The 17,631-nt window shown below is 41.1% G+C and overlaps 1 protein-coding gene across 2 annotated transcripts in view; it reads left to right on the forward strand.

The window, feature by feature from the left end:
* MTHFD1L (methylenetetrahydrofolate dehydrogenase (NADP+ dependent) 1 like) overlaps window positions 1-17,631 on the forward strand; it is a 253,352-nt gene that overhangs the window by 146,886 nt on the left and 88,835 nt on the right. For both annotated transcript variants that reach the window (XM_054988191.1, XM_054988183.1), the window contains exons 25-26: window positions 9,170-9,277; window positions 10,866-11,018. In XM_054988191.1, the coding sequence (XP_054844166.1) occupies window positions 9,170-9,277; window positions 10,866-11,018 (261 nt within the window). The remainder of the gene's footprint in view (window positions 1-9,169; window positions 9,278-10,865; window positions 11,019-17,631) is intronic.

The following is a 17,631-nucleotide window of genomic DNA, read 5'->3' on the forward strand; positions in this document are numbered from 1 at the left end:
GTTCTCAAAACAATCGGCCCGAGGGTGAGAAAGTGAAAGTTTCCCAAGGGTGTCGGAAAGGCAGATATATGTAGACACAACATTCCTCTTCTCTCTGTAAGCTATCATGGGAAGGCGTGCCACTTGCAAAAGAAACACTTAATATACTGACAGGATTAAAGTGGAGTCTCTTCGGCTTAAGCACAATCAGAACCTGACAGCATGAGGGATGGGAGCGCGCACATGGTGCGTGCTCCTGAGGTGTGTGCCAGTGGCGGGCATATGGTCCAGGAGTTTGCCCCGATTGGCAGATAAGGGGGCAAATTCCCGAGAGTTTGCCCGCTACCAGTGGGCACCTGGTAACCCTAATTCTTGCATATATTTGATTTGTATCTTGTGCCTCATTTCTCCTACCAGAAGGGCTTTCCTTTGGCAGAAGAAGCTTTCTGCCAGTGGAAGAGGTTCTTTATGCTGGAGGGAAACTGCTGTTACTAGAAAAGACTTGTAGGATACAAGCCATTTTTTTTCCTACTTGTCATAAGCAAAGAACAATTTTACGGCAGTGAAACCTGAGCTGCTTGTTGCTGGAAATATCACTAAACTCATTTTTTTTAACCTATAACAACTAGAAACCTTATTTTCAAATGAAAGCTGAGATTCTTAGCATATTGAGTTCTAGATCCAGTTCCATATACTGTACATCTGCAGCATGATTATAGGATACATGTAGCCCTGATTGTGGAACATTTGTGCACTGCAAGTTCATAAAAGGCTATGGTTTTTTCCCAGAGGACACAAAAGACCTTGCCATTCAATCCGGTATTTGATATCAGGATTAACCTGCCAGTGAGCTAATTCACTGTTGAATTTTAAAGGTTTTTAAAATTTTCTCTCTTCAGAGTATACCTTTTGAATTTAAAACAGCTGCACATATTTGAATGGCCTTTCCTTACATGCTTTTGACAACAAATATTCCCTTGGAGAAGGATTGTACAACCCTAAATGCATCAGATCGTTGACCATTCCCTTTGATAAATACTGATTCTGTGCACCTTCTATAGTTGTTTGTTTCACATGGTGATCTGAGAAGCTCTTATTTCTTCACTTGCTTGTATGCTTTATCCTCTCCCTCTTCTGAACTGACTCCTAGAAAATCTGGATGGGTCTGAGTTTTGCAAAGAAAAGAGAGAGCAAGCTGCTTTAAGTGATTCCTTTCTCATTTGAATTATTTGTGTGTGAGCGCAAAATAGACAGACTTGGGACACCAACAACAGAAATATCTGTGTGAATGACTTAGGGAATCATCCTTCCGTAAGCCATGTTACAATTACAAATCATCTCCTTTTGTACAGACTTAGAGCCAAAACACACGTTAAGAAATACCCAGGTTCAGCACGTGTTCTCTTACCTCACGGTTTGCCGGGATCTGTAGGCGTCCTGGAAGCTTAAAGTTTAGCATTTACAGAGCAGCAGGGAGGGAAATACAGGCGCCTGTATTTCCCTTCCCCTTCCTGCTGCTCTGTAAATGCTAAACTTGTTCTCTTACCTCAAGGTTTGTTGGGAAGTGTAGGTGTCTTGGCAGCTTAAAGAAGGGGAAGGGAAATACAGGCGCCTGTATTTCCCTCCCTGCTGCTCTGTAAATGCTAAACTTTAAGCTTCCAGGACGCCTACAGATCCCGGCAAACCTTGAGGTAAGAGAACACGTGCTGAACCTAGGTATTTCTTAACGTGTGTTTTGGCTCTTAGATAATATTTTCTCTTTGGTCATGTGTTGGAACAATTGTACCAGCAGGGATGCATGGAGGGGACAGATTGCTTTGCAAGAAGGCGTGTTTGCTGCCCATTATTGGAAATTGCTGTCCAGGGCAAAGCAAGATTTTGTGATGACAGTCCCTAAGTAGTACTGCATTCTTGTATCACTTGGTCCAATCTGTGTTCATCAGTGACAATTGAGTATAATGGTTTAGATCAGCGGGGGCCAATTGCAATATGTGGAAGGGTGCCACACTCTTGTCTAGATACAAGTATAAGGGCCAGAAGTGCATTTTAACATGCAGTCCAACCCCAAATGGTCAGGCTGTAGTTATACCTTGAGTTTAGAATGCAAGTTAATCCAAGTTTAGAATGCATATTAATCAAATTTGGTGGCACCCATACAGAGTACGGTATAAAGCTATAGATGTGATCCAGTTGTGGAAGTAATGTGCTTCCTGAAATATCCTCTTAAAAGGCAGATTATCAGTGGTCTTTTGCCTTTCCAGAACATGCATGAAATAGCATAGCCATGAAAGATAGCTGAAATATGTGAGCAACAAGTTTAAAGGTACAGCCTTTAGGGGCTACACAAAGGTGCTTCAGAACCTGGTCTACAGCTGCTGGATGTCCATCTCTGGTTAAGGCACTTTAATTGGTAATTTGTGCTGTTGTGAATAGTTTATGTTGTAGAAATCCAAAACAAATGTGGTTTAAATCTAATCACACTAACATGTTTCACTGCTTTAACATTTATCCTCTGGAGTAGGCAGTGGAGCAGCAAGGAATGTCATCCTCTGGGTATGAATGCTGAGCATAGATTATGGAATGTTTTCTTTCATTATAAATTTTAGGACTTAGCTCTGTCCAGAGTACACTCAGAAGTTACATTAACAAGGATGTTTTGCATTTTTCTTTCTTATATACAATGACTGCTGACATTGTAACAAGAGTCACAAAAGACAAGGCTTACCAGTTGAAATCCTTTCTGCAGTCTTCTGGCGTAACATCCAAGCTAGTTATGAAGCATTACCTTAAACATTCATTAGATTTTACTGTATTTTGAGGGTATCCATGAAAAAGCCCCAAATCAAGATGCAACATTATCCTATCCGATTTCACCACATCATGTTACCATGCAGCCTATTCAAGGGATACCTAGTGCCAAAGATTAAATTAAGCCTATTTCATATAACTTCCCCATTATTTATTTATTTATTTATTTATTTATTTATTTATTTCACATTTGTATCCCGCCCTCCCCACAAGCGGGCTCAGGGCGGATAACAACATATTAAAATACAATTAAAATACAATTAAAAATTCATATTCATTAAAAACAACACATTTAAAACAAGATGGTGGACAGCCTTCACAGGGAGGGTTTTATACACCCCTTTTTTCCAGGCTGGCGGAGGCCCAGTCTCAGCCATATGCCTGGTGGAACAACTCTGTCTTGCAGGCCTGGCAAAAGTTCAGAGCTTAGAAAATTCTGTTTCTTTTAGTATATTCTCTCAAGTGGTAAGCATCGTTTTTTCAGTGTTGTTATTATTCTGCTGCTAATTACTTTGGAGTCTACGCTGACATGTTTTATGTTTACAAGTTAGATCTGCAAAACTAAAACAAAGCAAAAACACCTCTTTAGTGTATTCAAAGTACCAATTGAGGTGATCTAAGGGGAACAAATGAGCAGTGGACCCTACTATGCCCATAGTCAAAGTAATGGTTTAGATTTTGAGGCTTACATATTTCTTGTGGTCAATAAGACCAAGCACAGGCACTTAGAGTTTGAATAATTAATATAGGTATGAATTACAAAGGAAACCTATACATTTTCAGCTTCCAGTTTCACATACATAAAGCATGTGGTTTCTAAATATGGATAATAATACAGCATGTTAGAAAAAAGGCTAAAGCAAATTACAGTATGCACATGATTTCATAAACAGCATCTTTTATTATAAACACAGACTTGAGATCTTCAGGCAGGCAGAATATAAGGTTCTGGAAGCAGTTTCTTAAAAGTCCTTGGAGCTGAAATAGATGTACGTTTCACAAACATTTTCTCCCGTGTGGTGGGTCCCCCTTTAGTGATGAAGGACAAAAGTGTTTCTCTGACGGCAGCACTTCAACATATTTTCAAGCAGTTCCTCTTCCTTTGGTACACTCTGTGATCCTCCAACTCCTATTTAAGAAGTGCTCTCAGAACCTTTTACTGAGGTGGTTGTCACATTCTAGTGTGAGTGCTTCACAGCCTCAATCAGCTGCTGTTTCAGCACCAGTTTTTGAAATAAAAATATGCTTTCAGCCTAATAATAGTGACATCATCATACAACCAAGCTCATTTTGCTATGTGATGTTGTCGTCATTGTAACTAGTAAGGTAAAAGCTGATTTTAAATTTTAAAAATGACACCTATCCAGAAAGGTGGAAGGAAGGAAGGTCCATCACTGCACAGTAGATGGTGCTAAACAAATAAATATATAATAGGAATCTCATTATAATCAGAGGGAAGAATTCTGTCACTGAGATATAAAATGAAATGTCAAGAAAATAATATGAGATCTGAAATTGAACCGGCCACAGGAGAGTGGGTCTTGCAAGCTAAGGTAAAAAGACTAAATTTGCCACACAACAGAAACATAATTGAAACCATGAATATCCATCTGAAAAGAAGTTCATCATAAAAACCAGTCTTTTAGTCGGTACTTGAAACAGGATATGTAACAGAGAAAAACAGAGGAAGGCACACATCCCTCCCTCCTCTCCCTGCCTTGTGCTTTTTAATATGCTAATTCCTCCTTCTTCACCAGTGGCTTAGTGGACTGAGGGAGGGATCTGCTTACCCCGCCTTTTATAGCTGCGCCCACTGAAAAAGTGCGCAAAAAGGCCAGGTGAGCGTCTTGCACCTTTTGGAGATTTGATACATTCATGGTTGGCCAGCACATGCGCAGTTCCCATGTGTGCCTGCACAGAAGAACACTTGATGAACAACAGTTACAGGTAGGTACAACCCTGTTTTCATTGTAGTGTGTCCTGTACAGTCCCACATGGGAGATTAGCAAGCTAACTTACCCAGGAGGTGGGCGTGTTGCTCTTCATCTAAAGGAACTCTTCAGGACTGCTTTACTGACTGCAGATCCCTTCTGGAGTCTGTCAATGGCATAATGCCTAATAAAGGTGGACAACGTCGACCATGCGGCCGTTTTACATAAGTCCACTAGTGAAATGGCCAAGTTAAACACTGATCAGGTTGATTGGGGTCTTGTAGAATGTCTCCTGATGTCCAGAGGGCAAGGCTGTTTATAATGTTTATAACACTCCTTGATGAGCCACACCAACCAGTTGGAGATGGTCTGAGCTTCAGTCCCTTCTTAGGTCCTCTGAAGGAGATAAAGAGGTTAGGATCCTTTCTAAAGGCAATAGTCCTATCCAGATAGAAACACAGTGCATGTTCGAGGTCCAATGTGTACAGCAGTCTGTCGGTCTCTGTGGAGGGTGAGGGAAAAAACACGTGTAGTCTGATTTGTAGGCCACTCTTGGCCCTTTGTAGTTGTCTTTTTGTTATGTTTTACTTTCTTTCCTTTGTTCTATTAAGTTTTCCACAATAAAAATAAAAAAATATAAAAAAAAACACACTAGCAATGTAATGTCTTGATTGAGGAGAAAAGCAGAGACTACCTTGGGTAGAAACTGGAGGTGTGGGCAGAGAACCACTTTGTCCGCAAACATCCTGAGGAAAGGTGGCTCATACCTCAGGGCTTGTAATTCACTCACCCTCCTAGCTGTGTTATGGCCACTAAAAAGGCCATTTTGGATGTCATACGTTTGAGAGGACAGGTAGCTAGAGGCTCAAAAGGCTTATGCATGAGGGTTGTTAAAACTAAAGATAGGCTGCATTGGGAAGTAGGCTTGGAAACCGGAGGGTAAACGTTATCTAACCCTTTAAGGAAGGATTTGCATTCAGGTTGGGAAAAAAGGGACTTACTCTTCACCCCTTCATGATAGGCTGAGATGGCCACCAGATGCACCTTCACAGAGGAATTAGAGAGTCCTTGGTCTTTTAATAGGATTAGATAATGTAAGAAAAATGGCAGGGATGCTGCTGAAGGAACCAAGCCCTGTCCAGTAGCCCAATGGGAGAAACATTTCCCCTTGCCAGAATACTTCTGGGTGGAAGGTTTTCAGGGGTGACACAAGCCAAGCTGTCAGCTTCATTGTGTCTAAATCGTGGTGAAGGACTACGTCATCCTGGAGAAGGATTGGTGACAGCGGGAACCGATGTGTCCTGCCTTGTGACATTCTGAAAAGGGTGGAGAACCCAGCCTGTCTCAGCCAATAAGTGGTGATTACAATCTCATCATTTTACTGAGTGTCAAGGTCCTGAGAGGGAGAGGAGGGAAGGCATACAGTAAACTGCCTGACCAAGATATTTGAAAAGCATCTCATAGGGATGACTTTCCCTTACCTGCTCGAGAGCAGTATTGGGGGCATCTCTTGCTGAGTGAAGTAGCAAAGGTCTGTGCTGGGAAATCCCCACTGTAGGAATATGGGTTGTAGGAAATCCATGTGAATGGACCATTCGTAATTCTGGTCCCTGGACCAACTCAAGGCATCTGCCAGAGTGTTGTCCTCTCCAGGAATGTGGATGGCTGAGAGGGAGACCTGATGCTGGATCACCCATTCCTAAATCAAGAAGGACTCTCAGGAGAGGGACAGAGAGATTGTGCCCCCTGCTCGTTCAGATAACGCATGGCAGTTGTGTTGTCTGTGCATATCTGGACATTCTTGCCCCTGACAAGGTGAAGGAAAACTTTCAGAGCAAACCAAATAGCCCTTAGTTCCAGAAGGTTGATATGCAGCTTGGACTCATGCTGAGACCAAAACCCCTACACCTGATTGATTCCAGAATAAGCCGCCCAACCCGTCAGAGAGGCATCTGTATAGATGGAAAGTGAATGGGTTTGGAAATGAATGGGGTCCCTACCATTAGATTTTGTTCCACCAGGTCAGGCATCTGTGTATAATCCTCAGAACCGAGAACCATTTGTACAGGTTCTGGTAGTGTGGGTGGAATATTCTGACAAACCAATTTTGTAATGGCAGGAGCTGGAGTCTGGGAAACAGTACTATCAGTGTCAGAGAGGCCATGAAACTTAACAGTTTATGGATTTGTCTTGCGCTTTCGTGCCTGCAAGAACACACCCTGATTAGAGTGGCTAGGAACCAGATTATTCGTTCTCTGGTAGGAAAAACCCAAGCTAGTATGGAGCCCAACACTGCTCCCATGAATTTATTGTGGAACCAGGGAAGACTTTATTAAGTTGGCCTGTAGCCTCAATTGGTGTAGGGTTTACAGGACTAAGGAAGTATGATGGGAAACAGACTCCCTGGACTGGCCCACAATAAGCCAGTTGTCCAGATAGGGAAATACGGCTCAACCTTTTCCCCTGAGGTGATCAACCACTACTGCCATCACCTTGATGAACACCTGAGGGGTAGAGGACAGGCCAAAAGGAAGGACTTTGTACTGGAACCATTCAGAACCGCATTAAAAATGGAGATATTTTCTGTAACGAACATTTATTAGTACATAAAAGTAAGCGTCCATCAAATCGACAGTAACAAACCAACAGTGGTTCTCTAGGAGGGGTAAAACATCCTTTAACAACAACATTCTGAACTTTTTTTGAACAATAAACTGGGATATGCATAAGATACAGCAGAGTATCATCTGCATATCGTAACAACCCACCCCAGATCTCTGGATAACATCTTCCAGTGGCTTCATGTAGATGCTGAAAAATATCTATAGCCTACCCAGGATACTCAGGATTAAGATGAATGAGAAGACAATGGTTTGTGAATGAATAAGAACCCAGAGGGGTACTGTCATCTGCTGTATATGTGAGCTATATGTATATATTCCACTAATCAACTTTGATTCTTTGTTTTGTACATACAGTCCAGCTTTAATTGCAAGTGTGACTTTAATAGATTTTCTCCCCTCTGTTTGTTAAAAAGCAGTGTTGTAGCAGGGGTTCTTCCCGAACTGTATGTTTAGGTTAAACCCTGTCATTTTACAGGGAAGCATTGTAGCATTCCATTTTTATGGCACTTTCATCAAAGTGATCTTGTAAGTGCTATACAGACTCAACTGCGGCAATCAAAGCTTAAGCTGGTCACAGTTCGATCGATGCACTATTGATTTCTAAGACATCCTACTATAAAATTCCCTCTGCTCTGATGATCAGGCATTCTCTACAGATTGTCCTTAATCATGAAATGAAATCTGGCTGAGGTAACCATTGCTACACAAGGAAACTTACTTAGGTTAACCCTGGATTTAAAAAACAAAACAAGATTTCTTCTGTATCTTTTGTCTCTTCTTTTCCAAGAGAGTTGTTCATTTATTTCCATTTCTATCCTACTTCTTGCCAACATTCAAGGTTTAAGAAAAAAGTAATATTTAAGGGGAAAAGTAGTTATGACAACATTTTTATTTACAGTTATTGATGACAGCGGGCAGAAGCGGCCCTGTAGCAGTGGTGGCTCTACCCGCTGTCAGAGGGACCAGGGGAGTCTCTCCTCGTCCCTCTGACAGCGAGCAGAAGCGGCCCACAGTGCCGGCTCTGCCCACTGTCAGAGGAATGGAGAGAATCTCTCTGTCCCGGCGGCGCTGGGGTGGGGCAGGGGGGTGGGGCTGGGGGTTGTGGGGTGTTTAAAGGGCCCTGCCCCTTGCATATGGCAGGAAAGGGCCCTTTAAACTATCAGCTGGCAGGCGGCAAGGGGAATCCTCCCCTGCCACCTGCCAGCTGATAGTTTAAAGGGATCTTTAAAGGGCCATGAAGATGAACACCAAACATGTTCGTTAAGGGGACATGTTTGGTTCTGTGCGTTGTTCGTTGTTCGTGGATGGCAACGAACAATGAACAGGGTGATCGGAATGTTTTTCCTGTTCGTGCCCATGTCTGCTTATGACCAAGCAATCAGATGCTTAAAAAACAAACATCCTAGTGTGATGTGATGTGATATTTATTTATTTATTTATTTTATCGTATTTATATTCCGCCCTCCCCACAAGCAGGCTCAGGGCGGATAACAACATTAAACATATGCTCCTTGTAAATACAAGTGTTCTGTATCTTGAGTCTCTTACTAGAGAAAGGCGGGCTAAAGATGTTTTAAATAAATTAATCTAGCAAAACCTTTTGTTTTCTTCTCTTCACCAAGTAAGGATATCAGAAGCCACTTTATACCATAGCAAGCATGTTGAATAATGATTAGTATTTTGTCGTGGTTTTTCTAGGGAAACCTTCATAACTCAATGCAAAATCTGTTCCAGAAACCTGTCAAACAAACCTTGCAGCTCCAGGGAGCGTAGTAAGATTCTTGTCAACATGCGTTAACATTTCTGTCATCTGCTTTGTTTCCACAGCTTCCCATTGTAGAAAAGATAAGGATCATAGCGCAGAATGTCTATGGAGCTCAAGATATAGAGCTATCACCAGCAGCACAGTCTCAAATAAATCGTTACAGTCAACAGGTAAAAAATGGCTTGGGGGTGTGTGCAGTTGGATCCATCATAGGTGTAGCTCCAGCAAGTTTATGTATTCAGTATTTTTTTAATGAAAATGAGAATTGTGCCATCAGCACTGTGGCCCTCCTGTGTTCAGGAAAAAGGATCCATTTATTCAGCCCACTGTCCTATAGGCTCTACAGATACGTTGGAAGTAATGTGTGATGCAGCAAGTGCACAAACGTTCGTATGTACAAAATGTGAGTGCAAGAATTCGAGATTCTCATTGTCTGCCATCCTTGGAACCTACATTCTCAAGGGACATTTGGTTGGTTCACATGTAATGCCAAATCATGGTTATTGCTATATAACTGAGCCTCAGTTATATGCATTTCCGTGCCCTCTCTATCCTCCTCTTGTTTGTTCTGATTAGTTACAATTTATTTAGCAAAAACCATCATTTACCATTTTATCCAAATTGGCAAACTGTCATTCAGGCTTGCCGTCTAAACTCCGATTTATAGACAGTTCAGAAGTAGAAAGGGAGATCATGAGTCCCAAAGCTCACTGTGCAATCCTAAGCAGAGTTGCACCCTTCTACACCCACTCATTTACATTGATTTAGAAGAATGTAACAAATTTTACAAAGACAAGTGGGTTCTAGATCAAATCAAGCCTGAATTCTCTCTAAAAGCTAAAATAATTAAACTGAGTATCATACATAAGAAGACAAGACTCACTGGAAAAGTCAATAATGCTAGGAAAAGTTGAAGGTAATAGTAAAAGAGGAAGACTCAACATGAGATGGATTGTCTTAATAAAGGAAGCCATAGCTTTCAGTTTGCAAGACCTGAGCAAGGCTGTCAATGATAGGATGTTTGGGGGGGGGGGGGTTGCAATGAGCTGGAAATGCCTTGATAGCAAATAATATACACACATACAACTCTGCTTAAGATTGCAGTCATGTAATGTTAAACCAGTGTGGCATTACAAGTGACACTGCCCACGTACAGCATGAACCCCTGCATATTCCTGGGTGAATTTTTACACTTACGGTTGAAGGCTACGTTGTTCAGTGAATTGTACCAGAAGCTACAATTGGTGTGGATAAGCACCTTTCCATGCATGAAAATGCACTTAGGTGTTGGCATTCCTAAACCTTTCAAGAACAAACATGAAGAGCGGAGGAGAGAATCTATCTGATTTTTCAGCCATGAATTTCAGCTTTTACTGAAGCTTTCTATCTCCAGTGGTTGTAAATATAAATGTGACTGGGTGCAGACAATGCCTGGTAGAATTTCTTAAGCCAGAAAAGATGTCAAGTGGTCAGAGGCTGAGGCTTCAGTACACTGTACAGTTCTTTGCCTCTTCCCAAGACTCATATGATGCAATCCTGGGAGTAAGCCCCATTGAATAGATCTGAGTAGAAGTCTCAGTAGATCTGCTTAGGATGGTGCTGAGAGAAGCAGAATAAATTAAACTAAGGAAGATACTGCAACCTGACATATTTGATACTGGTCACAGAACTTGGATTTCTTTTTGTCAGGGTTTCTTTTTAAATGCAGACTACATTCAGTCTTGACTATAATCTGGCCCTCTGTTTGTTCCCTCTCAGGGATTTGGAAATCTGCCAATCTGTATGGCAAAAACTCATCTCTCTCTCTCACACATGCCTGAAAAGAAAGGTGTTCCAACAGGCTTCATTCTGCCTATTAGCGATGTGAGGGCAAGCATTGGGGCTGGTTTTATTTATCCTCTAGTTGGAACGGTAAGTAGTGTGTCCTTAATGTGAAATCTATCTTTTAATTTCTCTACTTTAAAAAAAAAAAACCTCTTGAATGAACATTTTATAATTCTTACCAAGGTCAGCAAAATATCTTTTGCAGGTGAGCTTGGGAAGGGTTTTTTTAAAAACTGACTAATTCATTTTCACTATTTTAAAAGTTTTCTCATGTCTGTCCCCTTTGGGCAGTGAGGACAAAAAGCAATCATGTGACTGTAACAAGTTAAATGCAGGATACACGAATGCATGCACATGCAAACACATCACGCAAAGGCTTTTGAATATTTTGTTGTTGTTGGGCTTGTGAGATGGTCAAATAAGTCATGACAAACCACATTTGAAACTGAGAATCTATTATAAGGGAAGAAAAATAAAGTAAAAATTACACTGGGCTAACAAAAGGTCTATGTCTGATGGATTCTGGCCATTGTTCTTAGCTAAAAACAACTTTTTGCGGCATATAGTGTAAAACAGGTTCCTTTTTTTGAGTTGCTGGTTGATCTTGCCCCATCGACCTGAAAAAAATGTAGGGCATAGGTTATTATTCATTATTAAGATGACTTATGTAGCTGTACTGTACATGGAGATCAAGAACCAATCTATGAGAGTTCTCTTTTGATGTTATCTCATCTTCCTGGAGTACTGCTGTCTTCTTTGCTTGGGCAGCACACTGGAAGTTAATTGCAATTATCTGACTTATTGTTCAAGCATTAGCACTGAAAGGCAGCAAGGAAGGAAGGGATTCCTGAGAAGATTTGTGTTTGGCATTCAGGAAGTGCCGTCATCAGGACTCTCTGGCCTTGGGGGTATTCTTTCTGTGTATCTGGCCAGGAAACATTCCTTTCACCACAAGCGCAGTGAACTGTTAGCACTTCCTATGAGAGGGGTAATCTATAATGTGATTTCAGCCCTTTGGTGCACTCTTGGGAAACTAGTTCATGTCTTCTGGAATTTTATGAGTAAGGCTAAATGCTGAATTATAACACTGTTGAAATTAACAAGATACTAGCTGCTCAGGTCTGGTCCTCTTCCAAACCCACACAGTGCTCTTTTGGCTTCCCAACCTTTATGTTCTGAGTTAAATGTTGCAAGGAATGAAATGATTTGCAGTGATTTAGCCCAAATATTTATGTCAAAAGTTGATGCAACATGAGTAGATATACATGCTACATCTTTATTGAAAATATGGTATATTCACCCACATTCAGAAGACTGTCTGTTGTCCTTCATGGGTATTATTCATCATTCATCCATGCATATGACTAGGCTTGGCCATTTGTAAAGCATTCAGATGGTGGCTATATATCTGTCATTGGAGTTTCAGAACAAGCCTATGATAGGAATTGTCCTGCTGTCTCCTTGGTCATATGCGAACCTTTGTTTCTTTCACTATTTTAAGGTAAAAACTCTTTAGCACTCTTAGTCTTAAGAAAATATAATAAATTGACCTTTTTAACTTACTTCCTAGGATCTGACATTTAAAACATGTTCCATGGATGTTTTGATCTCTGAATTTATTGCTCCAATATTTTATTATATCTTTAAAGTTATATAATAGTGAAAGGTCTGTGAATTCTCATTAGCAGGTTAAGGCCCTCCAGGGAGGAGGGGGGATACTCAGGCTCAGTGGCAGCAGCATGCAGAAGTTCCTGGGTGGAACCTCTGGCATCTCAAGTAGCAGGTGCTGGGGAAGACTTCTCTGGAGAGAGGCTGCCAGTCTGACTATACAGGACTGAGCTGGATGGACCAGTGGTTTGGTTTGGCATAAGGCCGTATGATCTTTTTCTATCTTCCTTTTTTCCACCTTACTCACCATCCCCATTCTCCACCAATATGCCTTCCTCTAACCCCCTCTCCACTATAGTTTCTTTTTCCAGTTGAGAGAAGCAGACCTTGCCCTGTCTTTCACTCAGCAATAAGCTTAATGAGAGATAAGAGGATGAGGAAACACAGAGCCTTTATCCCACCTCACCTGTCCACCCACTGCTATTGCTGTGCTAGCTTTGGTGGACCTAGAGCTTCCCCAAACTCACCAAAGTAGTAACTGAGATGAAGGCAAGAAATACCCCCCCCCCCAAAAAAAAAACCAAGTTCAGGATGAACGAAAGGAGAAAGCTGAAGCCAGTTATTGGGTTTTAGGAAGAGAATATGTTTCCAACTCTGTGTTCTTCCAATCCAGAAGCTGGCTTTAGGATAGAGAGGAAGTGGTATCTTGGTCCCCCCCCCCCCCCACACACACACACTGTCAAGTTCTCCACTGCAGGGATCTGAAAAAAGTCAAATAGTGGTGACCTGGATATATGGCCTGTCTGAATGACGAGCTCTTCACTAGTAAAGAAAAGCACTACAAACTAATAGCATTTCCTATCATTATTGGCTCAGACACTGCCGCTTTGGATCCCCATTGGGAAGAAAGGCACGATATAAATGAAAGTCAGACAGACAGACAGACAGACAGACAGACAGACAGACAGACAGACAGACAGACAGACAGACAGACAGATAGATAGATAGATAGATAGATAGATAGATAGATAGATAGATAGATAGATAGATAGATAGAATTAAGCTTCGAAGACTTCTCTCTTTTTAACCAAAAAAACCCTCCCTTTAAAGTTGTGTATTGCTGCTTCCTGTATTAAAAAAGCAATATTAATTCTTATGCCAATAAATTGTCAGACTGGCTGAAGAGTTAGTAATTGCTGTTTCATCTGTATTAGCAAGCAAAAACAAAATATATTTTATGTCAGTTTATATTCTTCTAATGTGAAAATGTAAAGCAACGTCTTCTGCTGGGCTTTTATAATGCTGTACAGTTATTAGATGGTCTTTTCATTGTGTAAACAGTGCCTGAATTTTTGTTTAAGTTTTGTGGAAGGCAATGGGGAAGTCTGTCTAGGAAAAAATACGTACCAGAGTGCATTGGCAGTAAAACAAGTGGTGCATTTAATTAATACTGGTATAGTTTTTATATCGTCTCTCTGTAACACTGACCCAGGGGTTGCCCCATGCTTGCAAGTGGACAGTTGACATCATAGGTTGGCTATACCATGAACAGGCAGGAAAGCTTGTTGAGAGTGCTTAGGAAACTGGTGAGATCATTTATATGTTATGCTTGGGTGGAGACTTACTGTATTCTCTAAAGTATGTGAAAAGACTCATTCCCACCCAAAAGTCACTGTTGCTTTGTAGTTTTCTCACATTTTAGTTCAACAACTTTAGTGGCAGTAGTACTGTATTCCACACATAGGCAACTCTGGCTTCTTTCACAGTCGACTTTGATTAAGATGCAACAAAGAACATTTCTTGCCTGTCTGTCTGCACACACATAAACATCATTTTAATGTGCAAGCATTTGGAATCATTCTTATCAACCTAGTTAACAACAATAACAAAAAGATTTCCACCCCCACCCCCACCAAACACCTGATAACAAAAAGTAAATGTTTCTATCCAATTATTTTTACCCAGCAGCAGCTGGTATTCAGAAGAACATTACTTCCTAGTAATTGTGATTAATAGCCATTGATTGACCTACCTATTGTCCATGAACTAGCTCCAGTGGCTTTGTGTAGGATGCCATTGCAGCTATGCCAATAGAATTTTTTCTGTGGGTTGCTATAGTAGCCTTCATCAAACAACACATATAGCTGACCACAACAAATGTAGATAAAAGTGAAAGCGGGCATACTGGCCCAATCCCAACCTACATGCAGTCACTACAAACAGAGCCAGTGTGATGTCGTGGTTAGACTGTCAGGCTAGGATCTGGGAGCCTGAGGTTCAAATCCCCAGTCTGCCATGAAAGCTCACTGGGTGACCTTGGGCCAGTCTATGACTCAGCCTAATCTGTCTCACAGGGTTGCTGGAAGATAAAATGGAAGAGAGGAGAGTGATATAAACCGCTTTGGGTCCACATTACGGAGAAAGGCAAGGTACAAATGGAGTAAATACAAATAAATATTTAAATAGGCATTAGTTCTGTCACCATTATTGAGAATGTTGAACATTCTCAATCGCAGGGGTAATGTAGGCATTGTCCATAGGCAGGGGTAGGTCCCACATGCTCCATTTATTTCAATCAAAGTTTCAATCCAGATGTTATAGAAGAAAAATACAGGGACAGGGTGTGTGTGATCCTTTTTCATTATTTCTAATTTCATAACTCAGTTAATCAGCATTTTCTTTCATTACAGGATAGATACTTGGGGGAGAGGGTCATCACCAGGGCTAAAAAGCAGTTTGGGCAGATCAATTTCATTGAAAAAAGGGTTAAATAGCCCTTCTCCCACTACACCACACTAGTTTGCCCCCTTCAGATCTCAGTATCAGTGAAAACATTAGTTGAAGGAGTCCTATTAACAATGTTTGAGAGAAAAGCCAGAAGATCAGTTGTCCTATTGATATTTTATACACACAGAGACCATTATTTTCTCCTTGGCACTATTGACCCCTGCCTGCTGATAAACATATTGAGTGACTAAATTTCAATTTCTGTGGTTATAAACAGAATTGTGAAAATGAAAGGGAAATCTACAGTTGGAGAAGCTGAATAATTAGTCTCATTTGATTGTGCAAAAACTGTCTCATAATAACCTTAAGGAGAAGAGCTGGCTTTATTTCAATAATTGCATTACAGAGGTCATTTGTGCTAACTTTTAATGGGTCAGCAGTATTCTCATTTCCTGCTTTGTATCCCTGTCTACTTTTAGTTGATTCTGACAATTGGTTCTAATTATATAACGTGCTAGGTAACATACATGTTTATTATTTAACCGCTATATGTATTGCACCACTCAGTGTAGGCTTTTTGTTGTGGGATTTTGTTTTTTGTTGCATATGTTAAGCTTTATTATAGTGAGACCTTGCAGTCAATGAGACAAAATCTCACAGCTAGCTAGCAGCACTTTATTATATAACAACAATGATTTTTTTCCTCCTAGCTGTTTTGGCAGCTGGAGGTAGTTTAATTTTGATAAGTTTGACATAAAGAATGGAATGTGTTCATTTTTGGAGGCCAGAAATATAAGGGGGAAAGTAAAGAAAAATGAGACATTGCCACCTTTGGCTCTGTGAAATTCTTTTTCTTCCAGCACAGCTTAATACTTATTTACTGATATTCACAGAAGAACATCATTGGTGGCATGTGCCAATCTCTTAATAACACTGTAGAATGACTGCTTTGAAACAGAATGGCAGAGGGAGAAAAATTGAACTTATCAGAGAGAAACGTGTACATTGCCATCACCTTATTTTTTTCTATACTAGAACTGTATGGATCTCTCAAAAACAAGACTCCCTCCTCCAACACAGCCATTGGTGAATTTAAAAATATGCACGTGTGCAAAATCAGATTTAGAGATTCTTCTGCATGATCACATTTTGGCCTGAGTTGGCTAAGGGACTGCACAAACTTCAGCAGTTCGGTAGGAAAAGGATATTGGAGGTAGATCAAGATGGGTAGCTGTATTAGTCTGTCTGTAGCAGTAGAAAAGAGGAAGAGTCTTGTAGCACCTATAAGACTAACAAAATTTGTGTTAGGGTATGAGCTTTTGTGAGTCCCAGCTCACTTCTTCAGATACAGCTAGAATGTGAGTCCATCTGTTCTTATATCTTGGTGAGTGGAGTGATTTCAGATGCCAAATGACAATAGCAGGTAAATGACAAAAGCTGGTGAATGACAATAGCAGGCATGATTGGATTGGGTGGGGTTTGCAGAGGGGTAGTGGGTGCAGAGAAATCGCGTTGGTAATGAGACAGGAAGACTTGGTCTTGATTCAATCCAGGTGGATGCATTGTCTTGAGTTTTGTTATCAGTTAAAATTCAGCAGTCTTTCTTTCTAATCTCCCTTTGAAATTCCTCTGCAGGAAAACTGCTACTTTTAGATCAGTAACTGAATGTCCTGGAAGATTAAAATGACCCCTCACTGTTTTCTGAATGTTGTGGTTTCTGATGTCAGACTTATGTCCATTAATTCTTTGTTGAAGGGACTGGCCAGTTTGTCCAATGTAGAGGGTGAAAGGGTAGTGCTGACACATGATGGTATAAATCACATTAGAGGACGAGCAGGAGTATGAAACGAAGATGGTATGGCTGATGTTGTTGGGTCTACTGATGATTTTGCTAGGATCTATGTGAGGGCAAAGTTGGCATCTTGGTTTGTTGCGGGCATTGGTACTAGAGTTCATATTACTGCTAAGTAGTTTATCATTGTGGAAGAGTAGTTGTTTTAGGTTAAGAGGCTGTCTGTGAGCAAGAAAAGGTCTCCCAACCAGTGCCTGTGTGAGGAACTGTCACAATCCAACATGGGTTGTAGGCAGGGCTTTTTTTCTGGGAAAAGAGGTGGTGGAACTCAGTGGGTTGCCCTCGGAGAAAATGGTCACATGGCTGGTGGCCCCACCCCCTGTTCTCCAGAGGGCAATCTAAACTCCCCTCTGTCTGGAGATCAGGGGGCAAGGCCACCAGCCATGTGACCATTTTCAAGAGGTTCCGGAACTCCGTTCCACCGCGTTCCTGCTGAAAAGAAGCCCTGGTTGTAGGTAATTAATAATGCATTGAACTGGCTTGAGTTGTGAGCTGTCGGTGACCACCAGTAGT

Source organism: Eublepharis macularius, chromosome 1, assembly GCF_028583425.1.
Source record: "Eublepharis macularius isolate TG4126 chromosome 1, MPM_Emac_v1.0, whole genome shotgun sequence".
Classification (NCBI taxonomy): Eukaryota; Metazoa; Chordata; class Lepidosauria; order Squamata; family Eublepharidae; genus Eublepharis; species Eublepharis macularius.